The sequence below is a fragment of the Periplaneta americana genome, chromosome 11, assembly GCF_040183065.1.
Source record: "Periplaneta americana isolate PAMFEO1 chromosome 11, P.americana_PAMFEO1_priV1, whole genome shotgun sequence".
Classification (NCBI taxonomy): Eukaryota; Metazoa; Arthropoda; class Insecta; order Blattodea; family Blattidae; genus Periplaneta; species Periplaneta americana.
The window spans coordinates 165,444,385-165,461,781 of NC_091127.1; the positions used below are offsets into that span (position 1 = coordinate 165,444,385).

The 17,397-nt window shown below is 35.3% G+C and overlaps 1 protein-coding gene across 9 annotated transcripts in view; it reads left to right on the forward strand.

The window, feature by feature from the left end:
• S6kII (Ribosomal protein S6 kinase II) overlaps positions 1-17,397 on the forward strand; it is a 998,109-nt gene that overhangs the window by 840,766 nt on the left and 139,946 nt on the right. For all 9 annotated transcript variants that reach the window (XM_069840437.1, XM_069840436.1, XM_069840442.1 and 6 more), the window contains 3 exons: positions 11,048-11,221; positions 14,038-14,119; positions 16,843-17,003. In XM_069840437.1, the coding sequence (XP_069696538.1) occupies positions 11,048-11,221; positions 14,038-14,119; positions 16,843-17,003 (417 nt within the window). The remainder of the gene's footprint in view (positions 1-11,047; positions 11,222-14,037; positions 14,120-16,842; positions 17,004-17,397) is intronic.

Here is a 17,397-nt window from a genome sequence, read left to right on the forward strand (position 1 = left end):
ATTATTATTAATGTATTATTAATTGTATTTCTTATTAATTATGTTTATTAACTGTCATTATTGAGTGTAATTAATTACCAATGCCACCTAGTATATACCCATTTGCAGTGTGAATAAATACATACATACACATACAATTACAACAGCAAAACAGTAAAAAAAACTTAGGAGTACATTTGGATTCAAATTTAACTTTTGAAAGTCAAGTGACCTACATATCTGCAGAGAAAAGTGACACAAGTCAGTTTTCACAAACCCTATTTGATAATTTATTGACAACTTACGGAACATCTGCTCGCTTGGAAAAAAATACATAAGTATTTCTCCCATTACAATAATTCATACAGAAGAAAATCAAATCGACATAAACCAGTGTAAGTCGTCAATAAATTATCAAAAATGGTTTGTGAAAACTAACTTAAGTCACTTTTCCCAAGCACTGCAGATATGTAAGAAAACCTTTTTTCTATAATTCATTCCCTCTAACACTTGACCCACGTTGCAACCTCTTTTTGCCTTCAAAAAGAATCTCATTCAAACGTTAGTGATACCCCACTTCGATTATTATGATTCTCTACTCACGAATCTATATACTGATCTTCATGATTTCAGTATCATCGAGTCTGGAATTAATAGATTTTGCAATTAATGTAGCAAGATACGTAATTTAATTCTTGTTGGATATTGCCGGATATGCCAAAAACGTGTGATCTAAGATATTTCACAACGTGAAATTATTAAACATATCACAGTTTGGACATTTCAACAATACCCTAACTATATCACAGAAAACTGCAGAAAAGTATATTCTATTATCCATGTGCTAAAAAGGATAAATGTTCATCTTACCTCTTGCTTAAAAAAGTCCCTTGTGCAGACCCTTGTATTTCCCTATTTTGACTATGCTGACATTTTACTGACTGACCTTTCCAGCGACAACAAAATGAAACTTCAACGTGCTCATAATTTGTGTGTACGTTTTGTAAGCAATGTTCGTAAATATGATCATATTACCCCATCCCTGGAAGCAATAGGTTGGCTTAAACTAGATAAGAAAAGAAATTTACATTCACTTCTCCTTCTCTTCGAAATCTTGAACTCTTCTATTCCTTCGTACCTATCGTCTCGCTTCACTTACCTTTCTTCCACCACAATCTGAACACACGCTCTCGCCATGAAACAATACTAACAATACCATCCCATCGCACCTCTCATACTCATCCTCTTTCACAATAGCCCTGCCAAGACTTTGGAATTCGTTACCTGCTAGCATCAGGGACTGCCGAAATAAAATTGAATTCAAAAGTAAACTTACTAGGCACTTGGTCAGTAATTGAGACTCGTTCAGACATGGTTTCTTGTAAATAGTTCTCTTAATCTATCACAAAATATTTCAATATCCGGTAATTTCATCACTATAGAATTTTGTTATTCTAGGTTTAATTTGTAATTCAGTAAATACAAACATATTCTTTGTTCTTAACTCCTATGATGGAATGCCTAGCTTTCATTAATCAGGTAATCTTGTCGTACTTTAATTTTTATTGTAATTGTAATTGTAAATTTAATATTAATTGTAATTTTATTGTTCATATTATAGTTGTAATCCCCTGGTAGAGGGGCAGAGAAGGCCTGACGGCTTTATAATAATAATAATAATAATAATAATAATAATAATAATAATAATAATAATAATAATAATTTATTTTATCTCTACCAGGTTAAATAAATAAATACTAAATACTAATATTAATACTATATCTCCATCCACAAACGATTAGGGAAAACACGGAAATTTTACTTGAAGCAAGTAAAGCGATCGGTTTGGAAGTAAATCCCGAAAAGACAAAGTATATGATTATGTCTCGTGACCAGAATATAGTACGTAATGGAAATATAACAATTGGAGATTTATCCTTCGAAGGGGTGGAAAAATTCAAATATCTTGGAGCAACAGTAACAAATATAAATGACACTCGGGAGGAAATTAAACGCAGAATAAATATGGGAAATGCGTGTTATTATTCGATTGAGAAGCTTTTATCATCTAGTCTGCTGTAAAAAAATCTGAAAGTTAGAATTTATAAAACAGTTATATTACCGGTTGTTCTGTATGGTTGTGAAACTTGGACTCTCACTCTGAGAGAGGAACATAGGTTAAGGGTGTTTGAGAATAAGGTGCTTAGGAAAATATTTGGGGCTAAGCGGGATGAAGTTACAGGAGAATGGAGAAAGTTACACAACGCAGAACTGCACGCATTGTATTCTTCACCTGACATAATTAGGAACATTAAATCCAGACGTTTGAGATGGGCAGGGCATGTAGCACATATGGGCGAGTCAAGAAATGCATATAGAGTGTTAGTTGGGAGACTGGAGGGAAAAAGACCTTTGGGGAGGCCGAGACGTAGATGGGAAGATAATATTAAAATGGATTTGAGGGAGGTGGGGTATGATGATAGAGACTGGATTAATCTTGCACAGGATAGGGAGCAATGGCGGGCTTATGTGAGGGCGGCAATGAACCTCCGGGTTCCTTAAAAGCCATTTGTAAGTAAGTAAGTAAGTAAATACTATATCTCCTACAGTTTACAAATCAATAAGGTAGACATTAAAAGTCTCTACTGAATATGGATTAATAAGATTTAATTAAAACACTGCCTGAATCAACGAAAAGGAAGAAGAGGCAAATGTAACTTTTTTACTCTTTATAATTTTCAATTTGTTTTTATTTTTCGTTACTTTTTAATTTCTTTGCTTCATATCTGGGGAAGTTTCTAAGTGGAAATTCATTTTTGAAGGAAAACTTAAGAGAGCACAAATTGTGTGTTTATTGCTCTTCATTAAAAGCCCTCCATTATGTACTTCGTGGCACTTGTTTCTCAAGTCTTTCAACTGAAGAACGACGTCCCCTCGTCTCGGAGAACCCATTGCATCATGTTGGAAATTTCTATGGCAACCAGGAGTCATTTGTAAAGGCGGGATGCAGCTTACGCAAACAAATGTGTTTTTTCTTCTCTTCAGCTAAGCGCGAGAAAGAATTCATTAATGTAGAAGGTTAGAATGCTTACTCTTCCGCCCTGACAAGGAAAATAATTGCTAACACAATGTACAAATTAATTTATGTGTAAATTAGTACTATGGAAAGTTGTCTCGTAGGAAGTTGACTGGGGACGTAATGGTACGAAAAGTCAGAAGTCATTTCTGCATGATACTCAATAGTATCAGGTATCAGTATTTGATATTCACAATTAGCGGCACTTTGTGATTGTGCGTTCAGCATTAAGCAAGACCGCCATGAAAGTCTACATGAGTTGAATATAAAACAAATGAAATACACGCAGTTCATTTGAGGAAGGGATTTCCTCTTCCCTGCCGGAAATCGATACACTAGAATTGTTGAAAGAACCGCTTGGGCCTCAAAGATACAACATTATTAGTTTATTTATTTATTTATTTATTTATTTATTTGCTAATAATTGTAACATAAAATATAATATATACAGAAAAACTTTAGCTCGCCCCTGAAAGAGTAGAACTCGTGCTCAGGGGCGGATTCCTGAATTGAAATTAATAATTATACAATACAATTATAATTAATAATTATACAATACAATTTGCAATATTATAGTATATAAATTTAAATTCACAATTTTTCAATTTTTATAAAATCCATATATAACTTCTTAAATTTAATACTATAACTATTAGAATTGACAAGATTAGGATATTTAAATATAAATTTGTTATATATTCTTGGGCTTATATTACTACTATGATTAAATACTGTAACAGTGTTGCATTTTGGTTCAAACAATCTTAAAGAATTCATACCTTTTGTTTCATAACTATAAGAATACAATTCAAAATTATTTCGATTTTTATGTAAGAATTTTATTAATACAATATAATAAATTTGCCGAGTTGAGAGATAAAGTAAATGCACGTTGATATCATTATGTACCAATGAAGACAGATAAAATGTGGTTTCGAACATCTCCATATATCCAGGCTAGGACAACACAGTAATATTCAAATATGCATGATCATTGTTGATGATATTGTTTACAATAGAAAAATCATCAATAAAATAATGTTTTAGAACAAGAACTACAGTAGCTGTGGTAGCGAAAAATAATATAGCAGGTTTCTAAGTACGTTTACTAGTTTTATTTCTAATTTATTACATAAGTCAAAAGCTAAATCTTTCCTAATATGGATTTATAAGCACAATAAAATTCGTTCAGGACACTAGAAATTTCGTAATTCGTACAAATAATTTATCAGCATATCAATAACAACCTCATAAAATTACTTACAAAAAACACTCCCAAAAATAATATACATTTATGAAAAAAAAATAAATAAAAAATTATTTTGCAAATCTAGTCTTTCAGGTAAAGCTCCCTGTAAAGCAAATTTGAATAATTTCAAGGGAAAAATTGTTCCGGGGCCGGGTATCGATCCCGGGACCTCTGGTACCCGGCCCCGGAACAATTTTTCCCTTGAAATTATTCAAATTTGCTTCACAGGGAGCTTTACCTGAAAGACTAGATTTGCATAATATATACGTCACTGTGTACGTTAACAGAAAACCACAATTCCAAGACACACAGAGATTGTGTGCACTCGATGTGGGTCTCTGGCGTTTCGTCAGCCCACGCGAGTTGTGTGGATATAAAGGGAAAAGTTGAGACGGTGTCGGGTGGAGTTCCCGGGTAGCTCAGTTGGTAAGAGCGCTGGTACGTTCAACCAGAGGTCCCGGGAACGATACCCGGCCCCGGAACAATTTTTCCCTTGAAATTATTCAAAAATTATTTGATTAACAATATTTTCACCGTTACAATTACACATATATAAAAACTAAATATAAACATTTACATAGAGATAAAAAATTTTACAGGAGAAAAAGTTCGTCCAAAGGGCTGGACTCTGGAAGAGTACCCAAAACGCTCATCGCATTTCCGCGTTGAATAGCTATACTTAAGCGTTGACGCAAATAAGTAGTGCAACGGCGATCACCAGTAATGGAGATCAAAATTTGGCCGATTTGAGATACCAAAACTTCAGCGTCATGACTCCAAGGACCGAAGGTCTCCGCAGCAAATGAGACAAAGATATAATTGTCTAAAAGATGAGCATATTTATTGACTTTCTTCTTCACGGCTAATTCAGCAGCAAATGCTGCGCGTCTGGAGGTATTCGGCAAGTGAGATGGAGCTAGAGTGTCAACGCAAGTGGAGTCCCAAATGAAAGATTTTCCTCTATAACAGACGTCTCCAAAAGCGTACTCGCGAGTAATCCCCTGAACGGAACCGAAGCCAGTACGTAATGAGCGCGCTCCGCCTCACCCATCCCCACCTGTACTGTACTCAGTGTTTATGCGCAAACGAAGAGCAGTGGCGGACTGCCATTATCACTTTGTTGGTCAGAGTGTTCCACCGTTTCACAATGTCTTCTAATCATGGACGTAGTACATTCAAGGGTGAATAGGAAGGGAAATTTTTTGTGTTAGTGGGGTGAATGTGAAATGCTTAATTTGTTCGAAAATTTTTAAAGGTGTGTTAAAATTCAATATGAGACGACAATATAGGCCTACTCGACTCTTCACAAAGAATATCATACAATTACAGACATGTTGGAACGTCTGTGTAACTGTTGGTTATACATAATAATCAGTATATTGCAATACGTTTACACTCAGTTCAGCATGATAAACTTATAGTTTTTCGTTTAATTTTAGGTGAAGTGCGTAGGCCTACAAATATTTTGATAAATATAAAATAAGAAAATACAAACACAAATCACACACTTATCCTCAGTCTAAACAATAAAAGCTTCTTGCTAGCTATGTTCTAGCTTGGAATATTGGAAAATCAATGAAGCGCTTTACAGAAGCATCATTTTTAAAATCGTGCATACAGGACGTTACTAAAATACTGTGTCCAGAACAAAGTCAAAGTTTAAGAAAATTAAATTGTTGCCCATTACAGTTCAGAGAAGGAATTTCAAGATTGTAAATGTAATTGAATCTGAAGTCGAAACCACAATTAATCAGTTTGTAACCTACTCACTTGCATTGGACGAAAGCACAGATAGAAATGACAAAGCTCACCTATCCATTTTCATCTGAGGAGTTAATGAACATTTCACTGTGTCCAAATGTCTTCTAGACGTTAATTACAAAATACAACTGGAGAAGATCTTTTCCAGACATTGAAAGGCACCATAGAACAGAAGAGGTTAAATTTGCAATGACTTGTGTCAATAGCAGCAGAAGGGGTTCCAGCTTCATAGTATGTCAAAATAATATACAAACATACGATATTTCTTATTCTTTTGATGTTATTATTTGTAAACATAAGCAGACCGTTGCCGCGATCCCCCACTGATCGCTCCCATCTGTTGAGGTACGAGTCTCTCCCCCTTCTCTAGCCTTACAGCACACTATGTTCGGCGGGCAGCATCGAGAGCACGAAAGACGATACGCTTTTTGGAGACCTCTGCTCTAGACCATGGAATTAAGGTGAGACCATCGGGTCGTTTACCATCTGCGCGACTAATACCTGGTGGTTCCAAAAGAGACTACTAGTATTGTTGAAAATAGAATAATGATAAACGTAAGTAAATGAATAATAACATTTTATGAACATTTCGCTGTTCTAGTATTGACACTTTTGCTTATAATTTTGAATCTCTATTAACAAATAATATAACAAACAGATTCGATTCGTCATTTATACAACATAATTTTGATCATTATTGGCTGGTGACACTTTACTTCACCATAAAAGAATATCACCACAGCATGGCGCGTCCTCAGGTTGCGGATCGAGGAGACGGCCTCCAGATATGGAGGGTAGCTGTGAATATATTGAATAAGCAGTCGCGGACAGCCTTTGAGGGGTGGTCCTCCAGCTTGGGGGTTGGGCGAAGGGCTAACAACCCTTCACCGTAAAAAACAGCTTGTTACGAATCCTTCAAATAAGCCTCGGAATGGGGAAAAAAAAAGTTAGAATTTATAAAACAGTTATATTACCGTTTGTTCTGTATAGTTGTGAAACTTGGACTCTCACTTTGAGAGAGGAACAGAGATTAAGGGTATTTGAGAATAAGGTGCTTAGGAAAATATTTGGGGTTAAGAGGGATGAAGTTACAGGAGAATGGAGAAAGTTACACAACACAGAAATGCACGCATTGTATTCTTCACCTGACATAATTAGGAACATTAAATCCAGATGTTTGAGATGGGCAGGGCATGTAGCACGTATGGGCGAATCCAGAAATGCATATAGAGTGTTAGTTGGGAGGCCGGAGGGAAAAAGACCTTTAGGGAGGCCGAGACGTAGATGGGAAGATAATATTAAAATGGATTTGAGGGAGGTGGGATATGATGATAGAGACTGGATTAATCTTGCTCAGGATAGGGACCAATGGCGAGCTTATATGAGGGCGGCAATGAACCTCCGGGTTCCTTAAAAGCTAGTAAGTAAGTATAAAAGAAACGAACGTATCTAGTAGGAATTAATTATGAACATTGTGGATGCAATTACAAAATACAGATTAAGATGGCGTAAACATATTATTATTATTATTATTGTTATTATTATTATTATTATTATTATTATTATTATTATTATGCTACTGAATTTAGTATCACCCATTTCAAATATACAGACTGTTTGACTTCAAACCGTTCATTTTTTGCTTAGGCAGACCAAATAACAGTCGAGACATGTGGGAGGTATTTAATGGTTTCGTAGGCGGAACAAACGATGAAGAGTACTGTGTGTCCACCCCTAGTCGTGTTGCGCGTTGTGAGTCAGACACCATGTAGGCCTACAAACCCAAAGGGCACTCTAGAGCAAGGAAACGCAAAGTAGATCAATTTTAAACAAACTCAAACTTGTGGGCACAAGCCGTGTAGTTTATTACGTAATGTATTAATAGTATCATTGTAATTCTCGTCATTATCATCATCGTTCATAACTTAAAACACTTTTTTGAGCGTCCAAATGCATGTGTGCTGGTGTCTGTGAAGAGATAAGTTCATAGTCAATATGAAAATCGGATACCTGACTTTACATTGACGTGATAAATTTAGAAGTCAACTTCTCTCTCCTGATAATTTTCTCGATAGTCACACCTTCATTGAACTTTGAAATTCACCAGATGAGCGTTCTTATACTATGTCGTTGAACCGACATGCGTAAGGACGAGGTCTTTGCGTATACCATCGAAGCGTTTAATAAAATTTAGTAGCCGCCGGCGTAGCTTAGGCGCTAAGGGGCTTGCCTGCCGATCCGGAGTTGCACTGGGCGCAGGTTCGATTCCCGCTTGGCCTGATTACCTGGTTGGGTTTTTTTCCGATGTTTTCCCCAACTATAAGGCAAATGTCAGGTAATTTATTGTGAATCCTCGGCATCATGTCGCTATCATCAATTCCATCGACGCTAAATAACCTCGTAGTTGATACAGGGTCGTTAAATAACCAAGTAAAATAAAAAATGAAATTAAGTTATGTTTTTGTTGGTACCACAACGCTGTTTCTATGAAGCTTCTACCTTTTTTTCTACTTTTTTTTGTCATAAAATAGTATTTTATGAAAGGGCAAATTATTCTGGAAGCCAGAAAAATGTTGTATTTTGATGTTTACAGTAGTGTGTTATTTGTTTTTGTTTTTTTTTTTTTTTTCGATCGTATACGGTAAAGTTACTGTAGGTTATGGTGTTATTTAGCAGCTCTCGTTCAGAACGCCTTTGTCTAGACTTCCTGCATTACAAAGGTGTAGCATAGGTCGCCGCGCATGTACAGTGATTGTACTATACATTAATGCGAGACTGGAAAACGTACACGAGGATGTTTTTTCTAGACTACGGATCGTTGGCAACGTAACAGTAACAAACGAGTAGCGCTAGTTCTGTAACAGAAAAATTACTGATGCAATATTGAATTACAGATACATTAGAATTAGACCAACGTGAATATCACTGGAATATGATGAGAGAGTTGAGTTGTTGTAAAATGTGTTTTGAGGAAATGGGCCTTTGTGTCATCATTAGACTGATTCTTTGATATTCGCAGCTAGAACTCGTGATGGCTGTACAGAGTCCAATAAATTAATGGTAATATTCGTTACAAGAGCGGTATGTTGAAGTTTTCATGTTCGAGGAAAAGTTTGAAAAAGCGAAACGTAGTTGAGCTTTTTTAATTTCCGAGAATTGAAAGAAAACATACCGCTCGTGTATCGTACATTATTTTGTGCGAAGATCGTTTATTACATACCTGAAAGACGAATTTCTAATTAGTTGCAATGAAATCTCCATCTTGGTTTCTGTTCAATGACGGCAAATTTGCAAAACAAAAATATCTGTCTTCAACATTGTTGCTTTAAAATGTTTTCTATGTTTACTATACTCCAGCAGGCCGTGATATACGTCTGTCTTCCCCCCCCCCAGTCTATAAATGCGAACTTAAAACAAACGGTAAGGTTATGTAATGATTTATTTTTCATTTTAATATTTTAACAATATTATTTATATAACATATTGCAGTAATAACATCGGCATCTGGAATCTTGTTGATTTTTTCACGGCTTCCTTAATGTTACTTGTATCAGGAATGCAATAAGTTTCGTGGAGTAGTAGACTTTACTTAATTTTTGCAAATATTTAAAAACAATAATTAACAGTGCAATTTAGGTGAAATTGCAGTGGTAAGTTTCCAATTTATAATTATTACTATATTGAACGTCTCCAAAAATAATATGTTAAAAGCCTAAAGCAGTAAAATCAATATGTCACTTAAGCGGTAAGAAGAGGGAAATTGTTATGTGTGTTACTTTGGGAATACTGAATGTGGTATTTCACACTTACCGGGTATTGGTTCTGTGCGGAAAACAAGCAAATACGCACGATCTCGCACAAAAATATATAGGCTATTACCAGAGACCGGAACTTTGGCAGAATGCCTTTTTAAATGTGTTAAATCTATCTTCATTTTGAAAGTAAATCTTTACGAATTATACCTTTGTTATTGAAACGTCACAGTTTTATGTTGCCCTTTTCTGTCTTTTTTAATATAAATGCCTAATTTACAAAATAAATGCTTTTTTTTTTGCCTTTATTTGATTATTTATCTATTATTTATTAATATATTATTAAAATTGCCTACAGGTATATTTTAATTTATTTCTATAACCGCTACAATGAAAGTGACTTCACCGAATGTATATTATTGTCTTTCAGTCAGTTCATATTTTCTTTGCAACAATGAGTGCTGCCGTGCAAAAATGTATAACAGTAAGCGTTTTAATTATCGCTTGTGTTTATTTGACAAGGCAACAATGAGTGCGGGTCTAACGTTATTTTTAACGGTTATTTTTCTTTCAGTTTTCATTGCGACGTTGTTGTAGCTAGCTAAATATTTCATATCGCAACATATCAGTACAACCAAACACAAAAATGCACTTTCCAAGGCTACTGCGAAGAAGATTTCTTTGCTTCCAACAGTAATTGCAACATCGAGTCGAAAATTTCAATTTGCATTCGACTTATGTAAAGCTTTTCTTGCTGCCGAAATCCCTTTGTGGAAAGTGCAAGGTTGTGGGACTAGTGCAAGGTTTTTGTAATTGCCTTTTATTGCGTATTTTAGTTATTTATAATGTCTGCCTATTTTAGATTTTGTGATGCCTTTTTGCCTGCCTATTTTAATGATTCATAGAGTCTAAACTTCCGGTGCCTGCTTATTATATTCTTATATGAGAGCCTTAATGGAGAATTAATCACTGTTGTTGAAATGACCATAAGGTAGTAGGCCATTGACGATACAGAGGAAGAGAGTTCGGCCGGCACTGTTGATGGTGTCTCGGCATAGCTCAGATGGTAAGAGCACTCAGCGCGCCAAGCTGAAGGTGCTGAGTTCGATTCCCGATGCCGGAACGAATTTTTCTCCATTAATAAAAAAATAAAAATAGTTTGTAATTTATGTATACAAATCTAGTAGTAGTGCATCGTTTGAGTATGACGTTTCAAATTGTTTGTTTCAGAATCACCATCACAACACTCATCAACACCAGAATCAGCAGAACAACAAGGAACACAATGACTGCAATGAAACGCGTGAATATGAACTGAAGGAAGTGACGAAAGAGGGCCATGAAAAGGCAGACCCAGGGCAGTTCGAGCTCCTCAAGGTGCTTGGCCAGGGCTCGTTTGGCAAGGTTCGTATTCTTATCTCTGGTGTGAAAGAAGTGTTAGGTTGTGCTTATCTTTATCTTGAAAATTAATTTTTTAATTCTGTACTGCCGGTGGAACGAAAGGGGTAACTGTTGCCTTAAACAACTGATCAAATTTGAAGCCGTTGCTATATGGCAGAAAAATTCGTGTATAAACAGATAATTGTATGAAAACTAGTACCAGTACATGTTTGTTTCTTCTGCTTGTATGTTGACATTCGTCTTCCTTTTTGTTTTACCGTAATTATAATCATGATAATAATTGAAGTCCAGGCATAAAAGGGCTGTACGTGCCAAAAAGACGAACCGTAGAAAACAGAGCTTTCTTGTGCGACTAGTAATGTAATATAATACGCTTTGCAAATCTATGGGAGAAGCTAGGGCCTAAATAAAACTACAATGAGACATCATTTTTATTAGTAAATTGAGCCAGGGATATAGTCTTTTTTTTTATTCTAATTTTCAAAGATATTGACACTTTCAGTCTTTTCATGTCCAGTCTCCAATTATTTATCATTGTTATGCTTTAGAAAACTTTTTTTAATCCAACGTTTTTGTGGACGTCTTAATAGTTTTTAGTTCGTGTTGTTGTTGTTGTTGCTGTTATTACTTCGTTGTTATAAGGATTGTATTTGTACTAACAATTTCATTGAATCTGAAAATGTTATAGGATAAAGGTTGTTAATATTGTGATACTAATAATATTATGGTAATTCTTTTTGAGAATTTTTTACAATTTTACTGAGCGAGAGGAAGACCTTTTTTTTTGCGTCAACATATTACGGGAATGTTTGTGGACAAGTTTCTTAACAAAACCGGTCTTCTCTCGCTCAGTAAAAATGTAAAAAATTCTCAAAAAGTACTACCGGTATCATAATATTATTAATATCACAATATTACCAACCTTTACCTTACCGACCTTTCTACAGTGACCACATTACAGGATGTCTACACCGAAATGCTCCATTTTCAATTTGCTCCCTATACCAAACAAATGAAGTTAAGGAAATTTTATCCACAAATATAAGTTGTATGAGTTATTAAGTAAAAAAAATAAAACAGCAAATAAAATCATTCCCACATGTGCCCCTGCGGTGACAAGAAGAACGTCCAGTCTGCATTCCATTTTCATCCAGGTCCGCTGCAACATGTCCGGAGTGATAGTACCAATGGCTTCCACAATCATCCTGTTCTTCACGTAGCCACAAAGAAAAAATCCAATGATGTGATGTCAGGGGAACGTAGAGTTCAGTTCAGGGATCGGAAAACATTACACTTGACAGAAATTCTGACGATTCGGTGAAGCATTTCACAAGCAAATTCATACCGTTTTGGCTTGTTCTCTGGTTTTATGGTCTGCAGAACCTGCAACTTGTATGCATACAGATGCAACCTCTTTCTGAGGACCTTATGGACAGTTGCATGTGAAGTTCCCGTGAAGCCTGACGAATTGAATTGTGTGGACTTGGTTGGAACATTGGCGGACATTCTCTACTTGTTCTTCGGAGACACACCGGCTCCCTCAATGCCGTTTCAATATACTACCAGTACCCAGAAACTATCTATGCCATACTTTTATCCTCTTGGCGTCGGGTACTGCTTTCTTGTAAACAGGACGAAACTCCCTTTGCACTATAACAATGGATTTGATTTGTGAGTACCAAACCACAACTTGTGGCTTCTTCTGAACTGATGCCATTTTCGCGCGGATGGACAACAGTGCCGCCAAACGTTTTCAGTGAAACAACTTACTAATACTGCTGCTGCTGCAGCGAGGATTTAGTTTTTCAAAAACTTTAAAACGCCTTTTTTTTCTCAGAAATAATATTTTTGGCTTAATATGTTTTTTTTTTTGTATTTAGATTTAGATTTATTTAATAATAACATATACATAAAAACGTTACATTAAAGTACCCCGAAAGAGCAAAGCTCGTGTTCGGGGACAGTTCCGTTACATAAACATACATACTTTGTAGACAAAATGCTTAAGAAAAAAGGTCACATAAAGATGATAATAAAATTAGTAAATAATAATACTAGTAATAACTGAGTGAAAAAAGAGACGATGTTGAGATTGGTGGATTAATATTAACTTATTATTAGTAGTATAATTAGTGCAGGTCATGTTGATATAGTAACCAAGATAAAATAGAAAAAATATACTTAGGATAGAAATAAACTCGTTTTACAATAGATGGTACATAATATATATACAGAGAAGTCTGTCATATATATTTTTTTTAATTCTGGGTCTAAAAATTTCATTGCTTAAAGTAGTCAATTCTGGATGAAATTTTATTATCGAATTATATAGACGTGGACCATAATTTGTACTGTGTAGTAAAGCAGCAGATGTGAAACATTTAGGTTCAACTAATTTAAGAATTTCATTTCGTCTTGTATTATGATCATATGGCTGAGCTACAAATTTCATTCTATTGTTTGCTTGTAAACAGACGATTTATAAGTTTGAAAAACAGTTGAACTATCTAATTAGTCTTCCTGTTTCACTAATCTAATTTTTTAATTTACATATTTATCGTAAGAACTATTTTCTTACTTGTTGGTATTTGATATTTAAAATGTTTGCATTTTTTAGTATTGCACAGATTTTTAAATTATTTTTTTTATGTTTAAGTTTTACAATAATTTGTTTTAAACCCTCATTTCACCTTATTTTATTCCTACAAACAGTGTTGTCAGTATTGGGCAATCTGTGTACTAATTGTTACAGTCTGCTAGCAAATGTACGCAAATTTTAAGAAAAGTGCTATTTTTAACACAATTCATCCACTTCACAGGTGTTCCTCGTGCGGAAGGTTGTGGGGAAAGACAGTGGAACTTTGTATGCCATGAAGGTACTAAAGAAGGCAACCCTCAAAGGTACGCATTGACTCCTTGATTTCACTTCATAGGTTATACAGTGACATCAAAAACTTTTTCTTTAGATTTTTATTGTACCATGTTTTTTTACTATACCATGCAGACACGTGCTTAAAGCTATTTCCCTTTTACTTTTTCGGTTTTTCTGTGATGTACTGTCTAACCTTTCTTACTAATTTACCCATATGGTGTTCAAACCATATTAACACATAGCGATATTATATTTCATTTTAATAAAGATATAAATACTTATTTAACAAGACAGAAAGAATATATATATATATTTTTTTTTTCTCAGCATAGCGTAGTATTTAGGGAACGAAAGGAATTCATTTTAATAACTTTTAATCGACTTTCTTTAGAATACAGAATTTTACCAAATTGCTGGTGTTTTAAGAATTGTTTAAAAAGACATGTTTGGGAAGATTATTTCAATTCTCAGTTGATGTATTTATTTCATGGTTTCGAACTTTCTCTTCTTTCTGCCCAAAACTTTGGTACCTTATTATTTGTTCTTATTTTGCTTCCTTTCTTTCATAAAGTCTTGTATTATTGTTTGTTTCCACAGACTGTAGTTTCATGACTTTTTCAATTACATTGTATAACATATCTACGTGTTCTTGTCTAGCCCCTACATATGAGTTATACTCGTTGGGGCATACTCAATAAATTTAAAAAAAGCTGTAAATTTTGCACTTCATTTTGAATGTCGCTATTTGTACACATAGTTTTTTTTTGTTCTTCTATTTTTATTCTATGTTCCCATGTTCCCTGAACAAAATACAGTAGTCTCGATAATCCGAACTACGCTAATCGGAAAATCTGGTTAATCGGAACAAAATTATTTTAAGAAAAACCAAAATTATTGTAATAGTACAAAAGAAAAAAATGGATAAATTCACTCAATTTCTTTTAATTAAAAAAATTATGAAAACAGCATATTCAAGGGTACTTACAACAATTAGTGTTTTCTGTACATAATTTACACATCTGTCATGCTCATAAAATCAGTAGGCCCTAATTTTCTGTTGTAATGAAGTGAACCTGTTGGTTGTGATTCTAAAAATAGCAACAGGGTACTCCCACCACCGTTTCTCAGCGCTCGTGAATAGCATGAATTATATTACAGGAAATATTTTTCTGTTAATCCGAAAATCTTGTAATCCGAATAGGTCTTGGTCCCAATTAGTTGGGATTAACGAGAATCTACAGTAATACGTGGTACAGTCATTAAGTTCTGACACTGACGCCTGAAGGGTAGGCACCCACAAGAATCTGGATGTCTCAGAAGATGCCGCGTGATACGGCGCACACTTAAACAGATCGACATCCTCCCTCAATATAGTCGCCGTTGGCCGCTATGCACGTCTGCCAACGTTGGTGTAGCTACTGGAAGCACCGCTGAAAGATGTTGGCAGGAAGATGCCGTACGGCTTCTCTTGTGGCAGTCATGACCTTTTCGGCCGCATAAAAATTACGCCCTCGTAGGATTGATTTCATGAGGGGAAAGAGAAAAAAATCGCATGGTGCGAGATCAGGTGAGTACGGAGGGTGTAGCAAAACAGCGACCTGTTGCCTTGCAAGTTCCTCTTGGACAAGGATGGAGCGATGTGCAGGGGCGTTGTCGTGTAGCAACAGCCAATTCTTCCTATGCCAAAGCTCAGGACGCTTACGACGAATTGAATTGCTTAAACGGCCTAGAATCTCTTTGTAGAGGATCTTGTCTACAGTTGCACCTTGTGGGATGAATTCTATGTGAACAATTCCATTTGAATAAAAAAAAAAAACTGTTAAAGCATCACCTTGCCTTTTGACCTGTCTTGTTGCGGATTTTTCTGTCGTGGAAATAATGGCGTTTTCCAGGTGGCGGATTGTCGCTTCAGTTGCGGATCGTAAAGGAAACACCATGTTTCGTCTCCAGTTATGATCGGTTATAGCAGTTTCGCCTAATTTCTGACAGAACGTGACGTTTGCCCGTTGCTCAAACTGCAACATACTCGAATTCCGACGCGCGCATTCAAATCACCGTCACAACAAAGACCGTAGTTCTGCTTACAGTGCATGCACTCAACTGTCTCTTGTTGGGTCGAGAGACTAACTGACAAGGTATCATACCATGGCGCCACCTATGCGCTATAGTGCACCACAACGCCACTATGCGCTCAGTATTAGAACTTAATGACTGTACCACGTATATTACAATAGAAGGTTGGGAAGTGCTTTTTACAAAATCGAGGAAAGTTTGAAAAACTCGCACTGCTCGTTTTTCAGTTTCCGTAATTTTGTAATGCACTTCACGAACGTGTATTGTACAACATTTTTTGCACGATTATATTTTTTTAAATTGCAAATACAATATAATATCTTGCATTGAAAATTTAGAGCAATATTATTTCAAAGCCTTCGCAAAACTGCACTGTAATGGTAACTAAGTAACAATAAGTGCACTGTAATGGGTCTATTTCAGGATAGTTTTATGTTATGAAGAATGGTTTCCCTAGCAACAAGTTTCTTGTGGGAATCCTAACTTTCAAGGCCTAACAACAACATTTTTGTTGTGAAAAAAAAAAGAATAACCTCGTTAACCAGAAGTCTGATTTTTCTCTTCTTTCTATCTCTCTGTCTTGATTTGTATGTATCACTTTTTATAACTGTAAAATTAATAAAAGATTTATTTTACTTATATTTTGCTATATATTTCATACAATCTTCTTATGTTTCAGTGCGAGACCGCATGCGGACAAAGACAGAGCGCAATATCCTAGTAGATGTTCAACATCCGTTCATTGTCAGGTTACATTATGCCTTTCAAACGGAGGGCAAACTCTACCTCATACTGGATTTCCTCAGAGGAGGAGATCTGTTTTCAAGGTTGTCGCAGGAGGTATGTTACTTGAGTACATAGTACTACTACTACTACTACTACTACTACTACTACTACTACTACTACCACCACCACCACCATTGCTACTTAAAACGGAAATGCTGAATCGAAGTCGCTATCGATTTGAAATATCGTGTTAGAACTTCGCTTAGGAAACGATAGTAATAGAGATACATAGAAGGTATTGCATTCAATAACAGTTCTGTATCTGTATTTATAATAAAATTTTATATATTATATAATAAAATTGATACATTTTTTGTTAATACAATGCATGGGCGTATACTGGTTAAAGGGTTTGGGCTACCGCTGACCCTATTATTACACAAAATATATCTAACAATTACTTTAATTTTAATTACTATGGTAAAACTAATAATACAAAATTATTACA